This window comes from Carassius gibelio, chromosome B24, assembly GCF_023724105.1.
Source record: "Carassius gibelio isolate Cgi1373 ecotype wild population from Czech Republic chromosome B24, carGib1.2-hapl.c, whole genome shotgun sequence".
In the NCBI taxonomy this organism is placed as follows: domain Eukaryota; kingdom Metazoa; phylum Chordata; class Actinopteri; order Cypriniformes; family Cyprinidae; genus Carassius; species Carassius gibelio.
The window spans coordinates 10,412,321-10,432,223 of record NC_068419.1 but is presented as its reverse complement, the minus strand read 5'-3'; the positions used below and the strand labels follow the sequence as shown (position 1 = coordinate 10,432,223).

Here is a 19,903-nt window from a genome sequence, read left to right as displayed (position 1 = left end):
CGGGAGTGAAGCGCTCGTCTCAAGACTGTAACCACCCGAGCTAATCAAGCTCTGTGCGAATCCATTTGGGTACTGGCTGCACGGAGTTATTCAATGCACAAAGGCATCTTGTGGAAGTATTTTTGGAGCTGTGCATTAGTAAGGTTCACATACGCTGTGCTCGTCCGGCGCGCGGTGAGGATGGAGCCCCTTTTTCAGCACCAACGGCTCGCGCTAAGAGCTACAGGACCGATAACTTTCATCTCAGAGAAAGTGCGTTCAGATGTGGTTATGTCTTGGTTCTACGCTGGAGAGGCTTAACAGGTAAACACATTATAAACTGTGTAATCTGCTGCATGGATGAAGTATAGAATGATAAGCGATGCTATCCAGAAACGACTGGATAAATGCATGCGTTCTCACTGGCTTTCAGGGCGCATTTGTGCAGATTATCGCCAGCATTTTTTTTTTTTTCCTGAGCATCAATAGGTGACTTTATATCAGGACTCGGAAATAAAAAATAGCAACTTTTTGATTTCCTTACATCAGTTCATCCATGTTAAAGATTTTTTTTATTTAGTTAAACTTTGAGATTAATTAAATATGATTTTTTTTTTTTATTGGAGCTGTATGCATCTGACATTATTAAAATATAACATTATAATTTTTTTAACTTGAATCAATTGTGCATTATTAGCCTTAATGTATCTATTTATTAATTTATTATAAACCAAATGTAAAGGGTTGCATAAAATGGACTGGAGGAAACAGGTGTTCATCGCATATTCTGATGTGACAAATCAGGCATGTATCACCAAATGGCAAAATAGATTTTTGTGATACCTTATTTTTTTATTGCTGAATAGAATTTTCAAAAATATAAAAGCTGCACTGTGAATCAGAAAACATGTCAACTAAAGTCACCGAACACTTGTCATATCCCTAGCAGTCTCCGAGTCTCTTTGCAGAATATAAAATCCAGGCACGTCTGCATATAAACACAAGTTTCAGACACACTAGAAATGTTACGATGTACAGTATGTTGTCAAAACTTCTGTCCCTTGATGTTTGTGATTTGATCCCCACAAAAAGTCTTCTCTCTCCCCAGATCTTCCTCAATCATGGCAGTGTTTAGCAGCAGTGAATGGCAGTGGAATGACTCAGAACATTCTGAGGGAAACTACAGCCTGATATCAGGCACTGAAGAAGTGAAGCGGAATTACTATGCCATGCTCTATTCCCTACTCATCCTAGCTATTGTGTTTGGGAATGTCCTGGTGTGTATTGCTGTGCTTAGAGAGAAAGCTCTGCAGACCACCACCAATTACCTGGTGGTCAGCTTGGCTGTGGCTGATCTCTTGGTTGCCTCACTGGTCATGCCCTGGGTGGTCTATTTGGAAGTGAGTAGACAAGAACCTTACCGTAGCCTATAGTTCAGAGCATTTCTGTATTGACAACTATTACTATACAAAAATAAAAGGTTCTATATTGGCATTGACAGTTCAATGAAGAGGTTCATAAAGATACATAAAATCTTTTCAATAGACAAAAGCTTCTTTATAGTTGAAAAAGGTCTTTAGATGGTTAAAATGTTCTTTGAACTTGCATGGTCCATTTAGATGAGTGCATTTGATCATTCCCTCAGGTTATATATTAAAAACACTGAAACTAATCAGCTTTCTGTTATTCAATGCAGCCAATTCACATGACCAACTTTAACCAACTTGTGTCTTATGGTACAGTCATATTGGTGGAATAAAAATAAATCCAAGATCTATTGTCTATAGTTTAGATGTCTATAAAGCACAGCTCACAGAGAAGCCTCTTTCATACCAAGCAGCTTTCTGTTGGTCAACATGGCTAATTCGCTTGACCAACTGAAACCATTGCAAAATCTGCATGTGGAATGCAAAAACAAACAACCACTTAATGTCTCGAGGGATCCACAGATTTGTGCTTTGTAGTTGATTACTAGACATTGACATAAGAAACGAGACTCAAATCAGCAATAATCAGTAAAAAGCAATATTGGAGAGTGCTACAGGGATGACGTCAAAACCCAGAGATTTTCTCATGGGGCTTTATTATGGGGTTAGGTCTTTAGGTTGGTGGTATATGTCAAACCAAGATGATACTTCAGCATGCTTTCGAATGTAAATTACACACATTAAAAGCACAATTTTGTAAAGCTGTTATAATTGTTTTAAAGCCATATGTTTGTAATATATAAATAAGAATGTTCAGGGTGTGACTGTGTGCTGGAGAACAAAGCATTCAATACCATCCATTTACGTTTACCACAGACCTTATTTTACTCATAAATTGTAAAACCCCATTATAAAAAGCCCATAGGGAAATCTTGAGGGAACCCATTGTGAGGGTTTTCATCCCATCATACTTGATTCAGTGTCTTCTAAATGATTAATAATTACTTTTCACTTTGGTTAAGGATAAAATTCTTTCATCCATCAATGAAAAACTGCAATTTTTACTTTTAGAGCTACAACCTAGACCCTAGCAGTCTGATTCTGGAGCAAGCAGTTCATTCATCACTGCCAGAGCCTTATTACACCTCCCTTGACACTCGAATGGGCTTTATTGTTGTAGGCCCTCTGAGAGATGGGCCAAGGGTTCGCCTGTAGGACATTCATTATTAGCAAAACGAGTGTGGGATAAAAGGTGGGACTGTCAAAAAGAGTTCTCTCCTTCCTAACTTTGAAGAAACCATATGTCAGGCAGTGCGGCTAGAAATAAGTTGCTCAGTTGGACATATTATGTACATTAATATGATCCTGTTGTACCTGTGCAGGTGGTTGGTGGAGCTTGGCTCTTCAGTCGCTTGTATTGCAATGTTTTTGTGACCCTGGATGTGATGATGTGCACTGCAAGCATACTCAACCTGTGTGCCATCAGCATTGACAGGTAGGGAGCTAGTAATAAATGTTGGCTTGATTTTTAGTGCTTCTTTTTTAGGAATTCATTATTCTGGGTTTACTACAAACAACCTTTCTTTTTAAAGGTTCTTTGTTGGCATCCATGAAGAACCTTTAACATCCATCACAATTCTTTACAGTGAATCAAGATTCATTAGATTATTCAAATGTTCTTCAGACGAAAGAAAAAATAATTATTTTTAAAACAGTTTACTGCAAAGTTTTTTTTCTGTATGAAATGATCTAATTCTAAATCTTTGTCACCATAACAATAAAAAAATAACTTAACAAATAATTTACAAATGATTTAAGCTCAAATAATGCACAAGTTTCAATTCATGTAATTTACAATGTAAATTAACTTTTTCTGCGTTTAAATCCCGCAAAAAAATTGGCCTCATTCACTTCCAAACTAAGTCTCTTATGGTAAAATGACATTAGCAAAATTTTGCAAAAATCAAATCAATCAGGGTCAGTGTGGCAAATATGTATGACCAACTGAACCCAATGCAAAATCTGCATGAAGAAATCTTTCACATTCAAATGAAATTTCCATTCACATGGATTCCTACTGAAATGACTGGATTTTGCCCACAAAAAATTGCGTATAATGATGTGACTGCACTTTTACTGTAACCTCAACTTTTCGCTTCTTTTTTTAATTAAACAAGGGATGAGTCGAAACTATTCTACATTACGCCAAAAATTACCTTTACTGAACCCAAAATATTCCTTTCATATGGTATTAGTAAGTGACAGGTGCATCATTATCACCTTCATACATAGAGCTGGGAGGGGTCCTTGTTTTCATTTTGATTGCATGGCATGAGTGCGAAAACATACTGAAGTTTAATTAGTTGGATAAGGGCAAGGGTGAGATGCTGATCATAAAGGACGAAACGATTTAATAGAAAAGATAAAAATGTATGAGATAGAGTGCAGGAAAATTTTCAGCTGGGGGAGAAAACAGAACATGTTTAGGTTGATTACGCCTTTCGGACTGGCTGGTTCACCTCTCTCTTTCCTCTGTGGTATTCTGTACTTGTAAGAACAGTAGATGTATAAAAACCGCTCATGAAGAGTTAATATAATTGCATTTGTGCATCATTCTGTTGAAATGGTCGAGCATAATTTATCCCTCTTCCGTGTATAGATGTTGCAAATTCTCTTTCAATGTCATTCAGTGTTCATTTGTAATCAGATATTTAACACTTCGTAGCAGATGCGGAAAAAAAAGCTTTGTAGTTAGAGCTTATCTGAAATTGACTTTGATCACTTGTTCATATCAGAACAAGAAAAATTACTTTGCGGGGTCATTTTAAAATGTTGTTCAATCTCATAACTCATACTTTTCATGCTTCAGTGAATGTGACCTTTTTTTAATCAGCATTCCCATTTCTTCTGAGATTAATTCTTGCGTCTGTGAAGGTATACAGCCGTGGTGATGCCAGTGCTATACAACACCACTCACAGCTCCCGCAAAAGGGTTTCAGTCATGATTGCAACAGTTTGGGTCCTTGCTTTTGCAGTCTCCTGCCCTCTTCTGTTTGGATTCAACACTACAGGTGAGCTGTTCAACTAGAGGGTTGTGATAAAATAAAAAGATATTCATGAATTACATCACATAAGGTGTAGCACTGTGGGTGGTATTGGGGGCGGGACAATCACATTCTAGAGACCTTTTGACTGGACAAAAATTTGTCTTGTACATGGGTCTTCATAGATGAGTCATCAATATTTTTTTAGAAAAGAGAGACTATAAACTTCAAATGCATAAGCTTGCAAATGGTTAATTTTGTCAACAAACTTAAATAAGATTCAAAAGGTTAGAATAATTAAGATCTTTTATGATTTTGAAAAAAGTCCTTTATGTTCACTAAGGCTGAATTTATTTGATCCAAAATACAGTGAACTAAATACAAATGGGGAAATATTATTACAATTCAGATGACTGCTTTTTATTTGAATATATTTTTAAAAGTAATTTATTTGTGTGAATGCAAAGTTGAATTTTGTGCAACTGAATTTTCTAATATTCTTTTAAAATACATTAAATTAGAAATCTGTTATTTAAGTTATAATAATAGGTAACAGTTCTACTGTTTTTATTAAATTTTTTGATAAAAGAAATTCAGTCTTAGTGAGCAGTGTTGAGGGAAGTTACCATTAAAAGTAATGCATAACAATACTGCGTTACTCCCATAAGTTACTAATGACGTTACTTGGGTTACTTTGTATGTAAAGTCATGATTTATATCACTTTTTAAATCTGGGCTGGGCTTGCTTGTTTGTTTTTAATATAAAAAAGTAATATTTTTGGCCACTGTGAAAGCCCTTTCACACCAAAAGTGAAACGAATATAGGCCTGAGGAAATGTAAATTCATGTCAGCAAGATTTTTTATGTTTATATGATTTTAAATTTAAAAGTAAAGTGGTACTTTACTAGTTACTTGAAAAAGTAATCTGGTTACATAACTTGTACTACTTGAGGAATAGACTTTTCTCAAAAACACTTTTAAAAAAATCTTCTGAGAAAATCTTCAGAGTTTGTGTTTTTAATAATATCCATTGACCAAAAACCAAAAATCTAACTATCTACAAAAGCGTAGCTTAACTGTAAATCAACTACTTTACATGATGTTCTACATTTGCATGATAATCAACAAGTAGCTTCCTCAACCATATAGTTTCAAAATATGAGAAAGCATTAGAGTGTTTATCTTGGGGGCCAATTATATAGATATAGCTTTCATTGAGCTACAATCAGATGTTGATAAATTAGTTTGCAAAGAAATAAACCATTCATTTAATTTGAGTAATCAGTTAATTAGTTTCATGGTGAGATATAATGAATGTCATCTCTCTCTCACTCACACACACACACACACACACACACACACACACACACACACAAGCCTCGCAGATATGCATGTGATTTGTTCTGCTTTGGCTGCATGTACTGCAGATGGGAGAGAAGGACTTTGAGGCTCTAATTATGCTGCCGCAGATACAATTTTATACATCGCAGATTACTGCTGATAAGAGTATTGATTATACTTCCAACACAGCTGGCATACATCCACACTAACTTATTACCTCATATCTGTGATTTTCAATCTTTATTACTTTATGTTAGACAATGGAATATTTTACTGGTGTTGTTACAGCAAACATAAGAATCACAACACCAGTGAAATGTATCTACTGTAAAGTATGTCAAATATGTCGTGTGTTTGTTTTTGCAGATAACCCTGCAGTGTGCTCGATTTCAAATCCCGATTTTGTTATCTACTCCTCTGTGGTGTCGTTTTACTTGCCGTTCATCGTGACCCTTCTGGTCTACGTGCGCATCTACATCTTTCTCAGAAGGAGACGGAAGAGAATCACCTTCCGTCAAAGCAGTGGCAAAGTTCAGCCATCATCTCTACCACTATCTGCGGTAAGAGTAGATACAGGACTCTCACATTTCACCTCCACACGTGATCTCCTCCAACTGTTTTGGATTCTCTGCTCTACTTGCAACACACATAATCCACCAATAACTGTGCATGATGATTATAGAAGTATCAGTTACCGGTGGTAAGTATAGATTAGAAACACATCTAAACTCCAACTTCAATCTTGGATCGAAACTCTGTATTACATTTCACTTAAATTCAAAGAAGCCTGGAATCCAGTCTGTCTTTGTTAGGAAACATTACTTGGTTGTTTTATTCAGTGAAACAACTCTCCCTATCAGCCGACAGAGCCTTTGTATCATTGCCTCTCTGTGAAAGTGAGATGCACAGTCAGGTCTTTGGAAAAGTTCCAGAAAAAGCCATTCAGCTACGCGCCCTAGGAATTTTATTGCAAGATTTAGTTCCAGCTAACTGGAGCAAAATTTGATATGGAGAAAAGGCTTTGTAGGCTGCCCTGAATATTTTTCTTCCTGTTAAAAAGGCTCCTTTTCCCATTCTATCTAATTTGAATAAAGAAAATGAAGTCCAAGCACAGACTTACATATATGAGCTATAAATTGATTTACAGAACTGGGGTTTGTACTGTTCATATTTAAAACGAAACAATCAGCGTTAAGGGTTTTATTAAAGGGGTCATATGATGCTGTTAAAAAGAACATTATTTGTGTATTTGGTGTAATGAAATGTGTTTATATGGTTCAAGGTTAAAAAAAACACTTTATTTTCCGTATAATGTACATGATTTTTTCTCCTCTATGCCCCACTTTCTGAAACGCGTCGATTTTTACAAGGCTTATCGGTCTAAAAAGCGAGGTGTGCTCTGATTGGTCAGCTATCCAGTGCGTTGTGACTGGCCGCATAAATCAAATGTGTTACGAAAATGTTACGCCCCTTAACATATTGTGATGCCGTGTCCGGCGGGAGTGATGAGAAATAAACATTACATTACCCATTATAAACGTGATATAAACATTATTTTTAATCGTGTCCTTTTTTGCAAGGCCAAACAAAGTAGTTTCGCTTTCACAAAGAAACAACGTCACACACTGCCTTGAGTGAGTGGCTTGGGAATGGCACAGGCAGCGAATTTAAAGAAGCAGCTTGTGGAAACCAGATGTGACAACCCCAGGCTGGACTCCACTTCGTCCACGTTGAAAGCCTATTCGGCAATCCACAGTGCAAAGTCAGCTCTAAGCATGACTAAGCGGATATCGTCCTCTTTTGGAAGGCCAAACAAAGTAGTTTCATCTTCACAACCAAACACAAAGCGTTTATTCAACATAATGGTGGAAACAACAATACTACAATGAAAATAAAAGGTACACCTTCTTTCTTTGCGTGAACATCTGGGCAGCGTTATGTAAATCTTCCCACATAGTGACGTAGAGAAGTGGGGGCGCATTAGAACGAGACATTTTAGGGGGGTCTGAATGAGCCTTAACTTTTATAAAGAATATCTCTTTGGATTTGAGACTTTAGTCTTTGCAACTTCACAGATCTTCATGCACCAAGAGCTTGTAATTTGAATCGCATTATATGACCCCATTAAAGAAATGGTAAACTCAAAAATGAAAACTGTCATAATTCACTCACCTTCGTGTTATTCCAAACTTGTGTGACATTCAAGATTCTTTTTTTATTTTTTTTAATTTTTTGGTCATTTCAAAGAAAATGAATGAGGTCTGATATTGTTCTTCAAAAATCGTCCCTGGACGAAAAAATAGGGGTGCGCGATATACGGGAAGACATTAGATTTTGGACTATCGTCTGTATAGTGGTTACATGCTTACGTGATGCTGCTGTGTTATGTGATCATGAAAACTTGTGCATGCATTTGCACGTGTTTTTAAGAATTGCAGTTTGAAAACAAGTGATTTTAAGCCGTTAAAATGCAATCAGCAGCTAAAGAACTCATTTCGCTATATACGTGTACAGTTTTAAAGAGCGCTGTCAGAGAGGCCAGCGCAAGTGAAGACGGTGCTCATAGAGCGTGGGAATGTTAAACGGAGGTGGGGTTTTTTGCCACTTTATAGGCCTTGAATAGTTAAATATATACAGTTGTCCAAAATATCCTTCTTTGCTAGTATCCTCATAAACATAGTACATCTTAAGTGAAAGCAAACAGGTGAGAAAGAAGAACAGTAGATTGAATCCGGGAAGCTCTTAAAGTGACAGCAGTCTAATATTCCTGCTTTCATTCATGTTAATCAAACAACAAAATAAGAGAAAATCTACTTTACTAAATGACTTCTGCAACTGAAGAAATATATATATTTAATTTACACAGTGGAGAATATGTAGTGTTTTTATAAATTTGATTACTTAATGTATGTAGCACTTCTTATTTATTTTCTTATACTGTAATTTTTTTCTTTTAGTTTTTTTTTGTGATATTTTCAAAGGTCTAAAAATTTGTAATTTAGAGCCTTTGTTTTCCACACGCTTACTCTTTAACATTTCTCCGCAGGAGACGTGTTTACAAGACAACACTCACAAAGAGAAAAGAGACCTTTCCCCCATCAGGATCAATGTGATAAATGTGCGTATACCATTGTGTGTCTGCATTTGTGTACAGAAATGTGTGACTACTCTAATCTTGCATGAAATGAGGCTTCTCAGAGCAACAGTGTCACGCTGCCAGTCTTTGTTTTCCTGGGTGTTCCCTAGTGAGCTCACTTCCCCTTAGGCACTTCACCATAGGCACTTTAATTCCGCTAGTCTGGTTGTGTCTTCACAGTAATTGCACTCCAATTAGAATCGCACAGGTGTTGACAATACTCTGTCATTAGTTTCCCTATATAGAGCTGTCTTTCTCTGTTGTCATCATGGAGTCCTTACCATTTGTGTCTCATGCTCTCGTTCCCCGAGACTTCCTCTACCTTCTTGTTCTTCTGAGTTCCCCGTTTCATCCGGTTCCCTCTTTTGGTTTTTGTTTGTCTCTCATGACTGTTTATTTTGTATTTACCCTTCCGTTGAAATAAATCCCTTACCTGCACTTGGATCCACCCTCTCTTTGTGTTTCATCTAAACCCTACCGTGACAGAAGGACTCCATCATCAAGGATCCAGCGGTATGTCTGCTGCCATGTACTCATCAGCCAGCAAGCGTAATGGTTTTGAGGGCTCTCGCCTAGTGGTGTTCCGGGGGACCAGGGGAGGTCGCTCCGGAGCAAGCGGTCGAGAGGATGTCCGGCAGCGATCGCCACTGTGGCCTCCCATCGATCCGAGATTCGGATGGGGGCGGCCATTTCCCCAAGATGTCCCGAGAGGAGAGGGGAAATGCAGATCGGCTGAGCCAGCGCCGTGGTACCAGATGGCCGCCAGTCCTGTACAGCGGCACCAAATGGCCGCCAGCTCAGCGCCACAGCACAAGATGGCCGCCAGCTCAGTCCCACAGCACAAGATTGCTGCCAACTCAGCCCCACAGCACAAGATGGCCGCCAGCCTAGCGCCACAGCCTAAGATGGCCGCCAGCCTAGCGCCACAGCCCAAGGTGGCTGCCAGCCTAGCGCCACAACCCAAGATGGCCGCCAGCCTAGCGCCACAGCCCAAGATGGCCGCCAGCCTAGCGACACAGCCCAGGATGGCCGCCAGCCTAGCGCCACAGCCCAAGATGGCCGCCAGCCTAGCGCCACAGCCCAGGATGGCTGCCAGCCCAGCACCACAGCACAAGATGGCCGACTCAACGCCACCGACTCTCCATCGTAGAGGGCGGAGAAGGAGACAGGCAGCTACTGTTCCTCAGGACCCGGAGAACGTTCCCGAGCGGGCCGCTGCCATCCATGAGGCCATTCCCGATGCGGTGCCCGCTGCTGTTTCGGAGGCGGTGGCTGAGGCTGTTCCCGATGCGGTGCCCGCTGCGGTTCTGGAGGCCGAGGCGGTGCCCGCTGCTGTTCCGGAGGCCGAGGCGGTGGCCGAGGCCGTTCCCGATGCGGTTCCCGTTGCTGTTCCGGAGGCCGAGGCGGTGGTCGAGGCCGTTCCCGATGCGATGCCCGCTACTGTTCCGGAGGCCGAGGCGGTGCCCGCTGCTGTTCCGGAGGCCGAGGCGGTGGCCGAGGCCGTTCCCGATGCGGTTCCCGTTGCTGTTCCGGAGGCCGGGGCGGTGGCCGAGGTCGTTCCCGATACGGTGCCCGCTGCTGCTCCGGAGGCCGAGGCTGTTCCCGAGGCGGTGCCCGATGCAGTTCCCGAGGCGGTGCCCGATGCAGTTCCCGAGGCGGTGCTCGATGCAGTTCTCGAGGCGGTGGCCGATGCTGTTCCCGAGGCGGTGCCCGATGCTGTTCCCGAGGCGGTGCCCGATGCTGTTCCCGAGGCGGTGCCCGATGCAGTTCCCGAGGCGGTGCCCGATGCAGTTCCCGAGGCGGTGCCCGATGCAGTTCCCGAGGCGGTGCCCGATGCAGTTCCCGAGGCGGTGCCCGAGGCTGCTCCCGAGGAGGTGCCCGAGGCGGTTCCCGAGGCGGAGCCCGAGGCGGTGCCCGATGCTGTTCCCGAGGCGGTGCTCGATGCAGTTCCCGAGGCGGTGCTCGATGCAGCTCCCGAGGCTGTTCCCGAGGAGGTACCCGATGCTGTTCCCGAGGCGGTGCTCGATGCAGTTCCCGAGGCTGTTCCCGAGGCGGTGCCCGATGCTGTTCCCGAGGCGGTGCCCGATGCTGTTCCCGAGGCGGTGCCCGATGCTGTTCCCGAGGCGGTGCCCGATGCTGTTCCCGAGGCGGTGCCCGATGCAGTTCCCGAGGCGGTGCCCGATGCAGTTCCCGAGGCGGTGCCCGATGCTGTTCCCGAGGCGGTGCTCGATGCAGTTCCCGAGGCGGTGCTCGATGCAGCTCCCGAGGCTGTTCCCGAGGAGGTACCCGATGCAGTTCCCGAGGCGGTGCCCGATGCAGTTCCCGAGGCGGTGCCCGATGCAGTTCCCGAGGCGGTGCCCGATGCAGTTCCCGAGGCGGTGCCCGATGCAGTTCCCGAGGCGGTGCCCGAGGCTGTTCCCGAGGAGGTGCCCGAGGCTGTTCCCGAGGAGGTGCCCGAGGCTGTTCCCGAGGAGGTGCCCGAGGCTGTTCCCGAGGCGGTGCCCGATGCTGTTCCCGAGGCGGTGCCCGATGCAGTTCCCGAGGCGATGCTCGATGCAGCTCCCGAGGCTGTTCCCGAGGAGGTACCCGATGCTGTTCCCGAGGCGGTGCCCGATGCTGTTCCCGAGGCGGTGCCCGATGTTGTTCCCGAGGCGGTGCTCGATGCTGTTCCCGAGGCGGTGCCCGATGCAGTTCCCGAGGCGGTGCCCGATGCAGTTCCCGAGGCGGTGCCCGATGCAGTTCCCGAGGCGGTGCCCGATGCAGTTCCCGAGGCGGTGCCCGATGCAGTTCCCGAGGCGGTGCCCGAGGCTGTTCCCGAGGCTGTTCCCGAGGCGGTGCCCGAGGCTGTTCCCGAGGCGGTGCCCGAGGCTGTTCCCGAGGCGGTGCCCGAGGCTGTTCCCGAGGCGGTGCTCGATGCAGTTCCCGAGGCGATGCTCGATGCAGCTCCCGAGGCTGTTCCCGAGGAGGTACCCGATGCTGTTCCCGAGGCGGTGCCCGATGCTGTTCCCGAGGCGGTGCCCGATGTTGTTCCCGAGGCGGTGCTCGATGTTGTTCCCGAGGCGGTGCCCGATGCGGTTCCCGAGGCGGTGCCCGATGCGGTGCCCGAGGCGGTGCCCGATGCGGTGCCCGAGGCGGTGCCCGATGCGGTGCCCGATGCTGTTCCCGAGGCGGTGCCCGATGCTGTTCCCGAGGCGGTGCCCGATGCAGTTCCCGAGGCGGTGCCCGATGCAGTTCCCGAGGCGGTGCCCGAGGCTGTTCCCGAGGAGGTGCCCGATGCAGTTCCCGAGGCGGTGCCCGATGCAGTTCCCGAGGCGGTGCCCGATGCAGTTCCCGAGGCGGTGCCCGATGCAGTTCCCGAGGCGGTGCCCGATGCTGTTCCCGAGGCGGTGCCCGATGCTGTTCCCGAGGCGGTGCCCGATGCAGTTCCCGAGGCGGTGCCCGATGCGGTTCCCGAGGCGGTGCTCGATGCGGTTCCCGAGGCGGTGCCCGATGCGGTTCCCGAGGCGGTGCCCGATGCAGTTCCCGAGGCGGTGCCCGATGCGGTGCCCGATGCAGTTCCCGAGGCGGTGACCACAAGGCCGTGGTGGTCTTCTGCTCCGCCTTGGGGGACTCTGGCGGTGACCACGAGGACGTGGTGGTCGTCCGCTCCGCCCTGGGGGACTCGGGCGGTGACCACGAGGACGTGGTGGTCGTCCGCTCCGCCCTGGTGGACTCGGGCGGTGACCATGAGGACGTGGTGGTCTTCTGCTCCGCCCTGGTGGACTCCGGCCTCGACCACAAAGATGTGGTGGTCATCTGCTCCGTCCTGGTGGACGCCTCAACATGTCCTTCATGGACTTATGTTTTGTGTTTTTTGAGTTCTGTTTCTGTCTGTTCCTTTTAGTTTAGTCTGGCCCTCCTTCCCTCCCCCTGAGCCTCCACCTGTCCGCCTCCCTCCTGGACTCCTTGTTTTGTGTTGCACCTTTCCATTTCTCCTGGTTGCTCCTGTCCCTGTTTTCTGTCCCTCCGTCCCTCCCCCTGGTCCGCCGCCGTTCCACCTCCCTCCTGCCTCTTTTTCTGTTGGGGTTTTCCTGGGTTTAGGTGGAGCATCTGGTAGCTGCTCCGTAGGGGAGGGGGTAATGTCACGCTGCCAGTCTTTGTTTTCCTGGGTGTTCCCTAGTGAGCTCACTTCCCCTTAGGCACTTCACCATAGGCACTTTAATTCCGCTAGTCTGGTTGTGTCTTCACAGTAATTGCACTCCAATTAGAATCGCACAGGTGTTGACAATACTCTGTCATTAGTTTCCCTATATAGAGCTGTCTTTCTCTGTTGTCATCATGGAGTCCTTACCATTTGTGTCTCATGCTCTCGTTCCCCGAGACTTCCTCTACCTTCTTGTTCTTCTGAGTTCCCCGTTTCATCCGGTTCCCTCTTTTGGTTTTTGTTTGTCTCTCATGACTGTTTATTTTGTATTTACCCTTCCGTTGAAATAAATCCCTTACCTGCACTTGGATCCACCCTCTCTTTGTGTTTCATCTAAACCCTACCGTGACAAACAGAGCCTGTGAAGAAATCTTACAAGGTATTTTGAGATTGCTGGCAGCATTCTCCCTCCTGTTTTAGCACAGCGAGTGTGTTTCTGATGCCATGCCTCCATAGACTTATCCCTGCGGCTGTAAGCTGTGAACTGAAAATTTGTGGCTCTGACGTATGGCCCCCAACTTCCTCTGGCTGGTGATTTACTCCCTTCACTGGCACACTCTGTTTGTTGAAAACATTTCCACATCAAAGTTAGGAAGCTTTGGTAAGGAGCCACAGGAAATGTGTTCAATGCAGCTGTTAGCTGAGGCCCAGGGCTAAGAGCTGTGATATAAATTAAAGAGATACTGATTAACTGAAGAATATATCTTTGGATTTGAGACTTTAGTCTTTGCAACTTCACAGATCTTCATGCTTGTAACACTCCAAAGAGAACAACGTGATCTCATGAGAATACGTGTGTATTTTTACGTTAAATGTTGTTCTACCACACGTACATTTACTTACGTTTTCATGCACATAGAAACGTACAATTTTGACGTAATTACAGCAGTAAAACGTACTAATACTTACGTGTTAGCAGCTAAAGAAATGTAAATAATTTAACGTAAATTAATGTATATGAATTCCCATGTATTAATATTAAAATCGTGGCTTTAATGATTTAAATCTGTTGTATTTAATTGTCATATCAATAAATGTTTTTATTCAATTTATTGAAAGCAGTTTACTAGTCTACTTAATAAGCTGTGGAAAAGAGGAGATGCAATGTGACTGATAAGATATTTGCATTAAAGGGACACTAAGTAGGAATTACTCCCATCTAGTGGTGAAATTGTATTTTGCATTCAAACTAATTTTGCTCTCCAGCGCCTCGCTTTTTCAAATGCGCGTTGCATCTACGGTAGGCGATATGTACCAAAAAGCTTTGACGGGATGTCTTCTAATAGCACTTCGTCGAGTTTTCCTTCAGGTGAACAGGTGTGTTATTTCAAACAAACTGCAACATGACCATAAACAAACGAATGTTACAGTATGAATTACTGACTGTGGAAAACATGAAATATTGTAATTAGTAGTTATGTCTTCTTTATTCGTTATATTTTCTGAATAATGTGCATTGTTAGATATAAAAAAAATATTGTAATATAGATTGTAACACTGACTTACCTGTCGAGAAGAAAACAGGCCACTTCAGCGTCTCTTTTGAAATCTTTATCCAGCATTAGCTCTTTCCACCTAGAAAAAGCTTCCCCGACATTAACTCTTGTTTTCTGTAATCTACGGTCACGTTTCCTTTTACGTTCTATTTTTGACTGTTTTGGCGACGATGTTTTCTTCTCCTGTGGCGCGGCATATGTATGGTCCATAATAAGAATGCAATCCAGACTTTTAAACTTGCCGGTGCAGTTTCAAGCGCCTCTCACTGCTCTGCACCTGCGTTTCTGGCTCTGACCGGAAACGCGTTGTGGAAACACGGTGGCTTAGTACTTTTTGTCCCTCTCTGCTATTATAGTTTTGCAAGATGGCGGAACTACATGGAAGCCTCCGTCGACCTACCCGTCCCATGTATATAAAGATAATAAATTCTTCATTTACGAGGATTAGTTTAAACATTGGCATAGGTATTTGTACACCATTGAGGGCATATTTATGAATAAAAATATTGATTTTAGATAATAAAATACCTAAAAAGTTACTTATTGTCCCTTTAAAAGAGATATTTGCATTTGTGCAACAGGAGAGTTTAGAAGTTTACGGTTGATAAGTATTTTTTTTTTATCTCTTATGCTCACAAATACTGATTATTTGCAAAAAATACTGTAAAACAGTAATATTGTTAAACAATATATCAATTTAAAATAATTATTTTAATATATTTTAAAATGTAATTTACTCCTGTGATGGCAAAGCTGAATGCTCAGCAGCTATTTCTCCAGTCTTCAGTATCACATGATCCTACAGAAATCATTCAGATATGCTGATTTGCTGCTCATTAAACATTTATTATCAATGTTAAAACCAGTTGTACTGCTTAAAACCTTACTGGATACATACTTGAATTTATTTTAAATAGAAATATTTTGAAACATCATAAATATTTTTGTTGATACTTAAGATCAATTGCTGAATATAAAAAATCATAATGACCCTAAACTTTTGAATGATTGAGTACAAAAAAAATAGTTTATTATATTTAAAATATATTATAATAACCATGAAATGTTTTCTTTATTTCTATCTAGATAATACAAGAATATAAATTTACTTTAGAAATAACATTTCATAAGATATTCTGAAAAAAATTCTAAAAGTGTAAACATTTTGTTACTTATAATCTTAAAATAATTCAAAAACATTTTACCAATTGGGTGAATAGAAAATTACTTTTTTGCTGTTTATTTTGTTGAAAAAGATAATCCGCTATCTATGAAAATCTAAAGGCTTTTAAAATAACTTTTTAAAAGTTACATTTTAAATAATGTAGTGTATTTCTCATTACTATTTTATATCCAATGAGAAGGTTTGGTTACTGGAAATTATGATTTTAATAAGATATGGCTGGAAAAACAGCAAATGTGTAGTTAGTAGCCAGAGAGTTACTGGTTCATTGCCCTTTCTCACGAAATTGCAAAGTCAAGAAAGCAATCCAAAACTAGTCCAATGTGTAAGGCGGTGTGAAATCAGCTTCATATTGCAACAAAAATACTCAGAAGTCCTTGAGACGATATCATTCTATTCAAGGAAATGAGGACAGCATACCTCCTTGTGCTAATTAATTATAGACCAGACATGCTTGCAGGAATAAAGATATGCAGCACACCTTGAAGTTTGCATGCCTGCATTTCATCTCCCTATCTGTTCAGGAAACCAAGGAGCAGGTGATGCGTCCGCGGCTCCTCGCCAGCTGCCTGTGGCGTAAGCGGCCTCAAACCGCCCCTGCCGAGAACTCGCTGCTGCCTCCTGTGATCACGCTGAACTACTGCAGCATCAGCCAGGCATCCTTTGCTCGTACTGAGCAAGATGCAAACCGTGAGGAAGAGGAGGGTGGGGACGAGGAGCAGGTGACCGTTAGGAGCTGCGAGGTGAAGAAGTTGTCAAACGGACGCACACACACAACCCTGCATCCGCCGCGGCCCGCTCGTATCATGGTGTGTCCCAGTCAGGTCCGCTGTAGAAGTATGCACTCCAAGGAAAAGAAAGCCACACAGATGTTGGCCATCGTTCTGGGTGAGAGGCTTGTGCTGCTTGTACAGGCTCTATTATTAGATTCGTTTATAACAAACAAACAAAAATTATATTTGAGCATTTCTAGGGTGGTTAGTGGTGGAGAAATTACACGCTTCTCCTTTAAAGGGATAGTACACCCCAAAATTTTTTCATTCTGTTATATTTATTCATGCTCTAGTTGTTACAAACCTGTATGAATTTCACTCTTCTACAAAACACAAAAGAAGAAATTTTGAACAATCTGCATAACCAAACAGTTTTTTTTTCAAAATTTTCTACAAATACATTTAAGCTTTAATACATAAAAAATCTATTTTAGTAATTTCATCAAGTTGTATGCTTTTATAAAACTAAATAAGTTGGACAATCACATTGGTTAACATTGGTAGAACGTTTGCCATTTAACAGTAATGGCATCATTGTAAAATTTGCATACTTCATTGTGTTTGGTCTTGCTTCTTGCATTTATTTGCATACTGACTGACTTGTTTGTTTTTTACTTCCATTTGTCGCCCTGAGCATCATAAAAACAGTGACACAGTGATGCGACATTTAATTTACGCTGAACTTGAAAATTGTCTCACTTTATATTCTATCTTGTTTTGGCCCAAGGCCATTTGTATTCATAATTTTGAAGGTTAAACTCACTTGTCTGTTTTCCCTTGGTGCCCCACTTGAGATCATATATGCATTATATAATAAGTTACAATAAACAATCACTTATTAAATGGAAGGTCAAAGGTTCATAAGAAGAGCTACTTTTAAAAAGTTTGGGGTAGGGAAGATTTTTTTATTTCTTTATGCATTTACTTTATTAAAGATTCAGTAAAACCAGGAACACTGAAATATTTTTGGAGTATATCACGATGCATGTGCAAGCTTTCCTCTTAATGTAAACAAGGTGTAACACATTCATTGTTCACATGCAGAAAAATCATGCACATGCACATTTTTATTCCAAAGATGAACTGAGGTCTTACGGGTTTGGAACGACGTCAGGGTGAATAATTAATGACAGAATTTTCATTTTGGGGTGAATTATCCCTGACCCAATGTTTGTAAATAACTATTAATAAACACGTCTAGTGGTGTGACACATTGAGAATAAGAACTCCAGTGATCAAATCCCAGGTGAAGCTATCACCATTTTATTTTGTAATTTCACTGACTTGATTAACTCGACCTCTGTTGCACATCATTATCAGCACTGATATTCATCCCTTTCACATGTCTCCGAGGTGATGGGGAGGGACATGTAATTTATGAAATTCATCGTCTTGCTGATTGCTTACAGCAAATTGATTTCGTGATTTTTATCTTCACTATTGCAAAACTGTTTTTCTTTCATATCAGGTGTCCTGACGCCTCCCCCCTTCAACCCGAGCACATGCCACTATACTATTTTTTCAATCAATGATTCACTTAGTTTCTCATCTGACATTTTGAAAGTGGGTTTCAGAGTCGCTCTGTGAAGCTCAGCCTGCGTCTGGCATGTGCTACAGCTCGTCAGTTTGCGACGAGAAGCCACCTGGGGAAAAAAGGAAGATGCTGAATGCCAATAGCTTCATGCAACACCTACAAAATATAGTCAGACTACAACATACTAGTTTTATACAACATCAAGTACCAAATAACCAATTTGTCTGTATTAGTATGGACTGATGAGCCATGAGTCAGTTTTCTGTAAAGTGATAAATGACATTGATGGTAATCTGAGACGTCTGCTTAATTAAGGAGGAAATTAAATCACACTCATGGAGACAGATGTCTTGGATCGAGGGAATGGCTCAGCTGCCTCAGTTCAAAGTCAATTGGTCAGGGTTGTCACATGACTATTTTGCCAGTGGTCAAGGTTTTTGAGTGCTAAAAACACCTGGTTTTTTATTTTAAAATTCAACAAAGCAGTTTGTCATTTTTTTCAGAAAACTCTTAGAAGTTGAAGTTCAAGGAGAAGTTCATCTGAAAAGCCTCTTGGCTTTATTTCTTGGCAATTTTAGCTCTTTTTTTTAAATGGATGTTACCACATTTGCTGTTATGTGTTCCTGTTGATTCATTGTTTGTGGTTTTTGTCTTGCAGGGGTTTTTCTTATTTGCTGGCTGCCCTTCTTTGTGACCCACATCCTAAACACTCACTGCAGAGCTTGTCACATTCCTCCTGAGGTCTACAGCGCCTTCACTTGGCTCGGCTATGTCAACAGCGCTCTCAATCCAGTCATCTACACCACATTCAACATTGAGTTCCGCAGAGCCTTTATTAAAATCCTGAGTTGTTAAACCATTGGCTATTCTCTCATATAATGCCCAATGCATCTTCCAGACATTATGGATTCAATTTTGGGATACAAAGCGCCAAATGCAGGGGATATTAAAGACCTTGAACAATCTGAAGGGGATTTCAAATTCACTACAAAGCTCACTACACTTGGAATTGGTGGATTAGCGTTCATCTGTATCTTCTTCAAACTCCATAGTTCATTTTGAGACAACAGACCAATCTGGAGTCCCAGATGGTGCTTCACACTCAACAACAAAGCCTAGAATATCTTCTGGACATTATTCACCACCTTGTCGCATGCAGAGCGAAGTCTGAGGTCATCATCGTGTTTGCATGTGTCACACCGCTGAATGAAACTGAATTGAGTTTTGACTGAAACTATTCAGTTGTAAAACAACAAAGACAACTGTTTATGTGGCTACAAAGCCCAGTGATTTGTCAAAGGGACCATGAAGCAGGTGGACCACAGGAGCGGAAAGTATTAAAAGCTCCAAGATGTGTTGTGCCTTTAATGGTTTCTCCCTCCTAAGAGCGAGTTTCGTGATCCAACTGCATATCAGGATAGAAAAGAGAAGAGATGGTTATGATTGTAATGGATAAAACATGATTTTGTGCTGTGAATTAAAGCTACATTGAATCCCATAAGCCCTGGTGTCATCTGAAATATATACATGGAAGCTTTATGTCTATTTTGCATAGGCTTTATTAAATTTGAGATGCAAATAATATTTATATAAATACAAATATATACAAATACATAAGTCTTATATGCTTATCAAGGATGCATTTATTTTATAAAACATACAGTTAAAACAGTAATATTATTATAATTAAAAATAATTGTTTCCAATTTGAATATATTATTCCTTGTGATGACAATACAGACTTTTCAGCAGCCATTACTCCCGTGCCAGTATCATATGATCTTTTAAGGAATTATTAAAATATGC

At 42.3% G+C, this 19,903-nt stretch overlaps 1 protein-coding gene across 1 annotated transcript; it reads left to right on the top strand.

Moving 5' to 3' along the window:
• Positions 1-262: 262 nt before the first annotated feature.
• Positions 263-19,528, top strand: LOC128012933 (D(3) dopamine receptor-like). Its single transcript, XM_052595529.1, has 8 exons — positions 263-303; positions 1,088-1,379; positions 2,789-2,901; positions 4,341-4,477; positions 6,159-6,352; positions 8,839-8,910; positions 16,315-16,678; positions 18,756-19,528. The coding sequence occupies exons 1-8, from the start codon at positions 263-265 to the stop codon at positions 18,950-18,952; spliced, it is 1,410 nt and encodes a 469-aa protein (XP_052451489.1). The 3' UTR covers positions 18,953-19,528.
• The last annotated feature ends 375 nt before the right edge of the window (positions 19,529-19,903 follow it).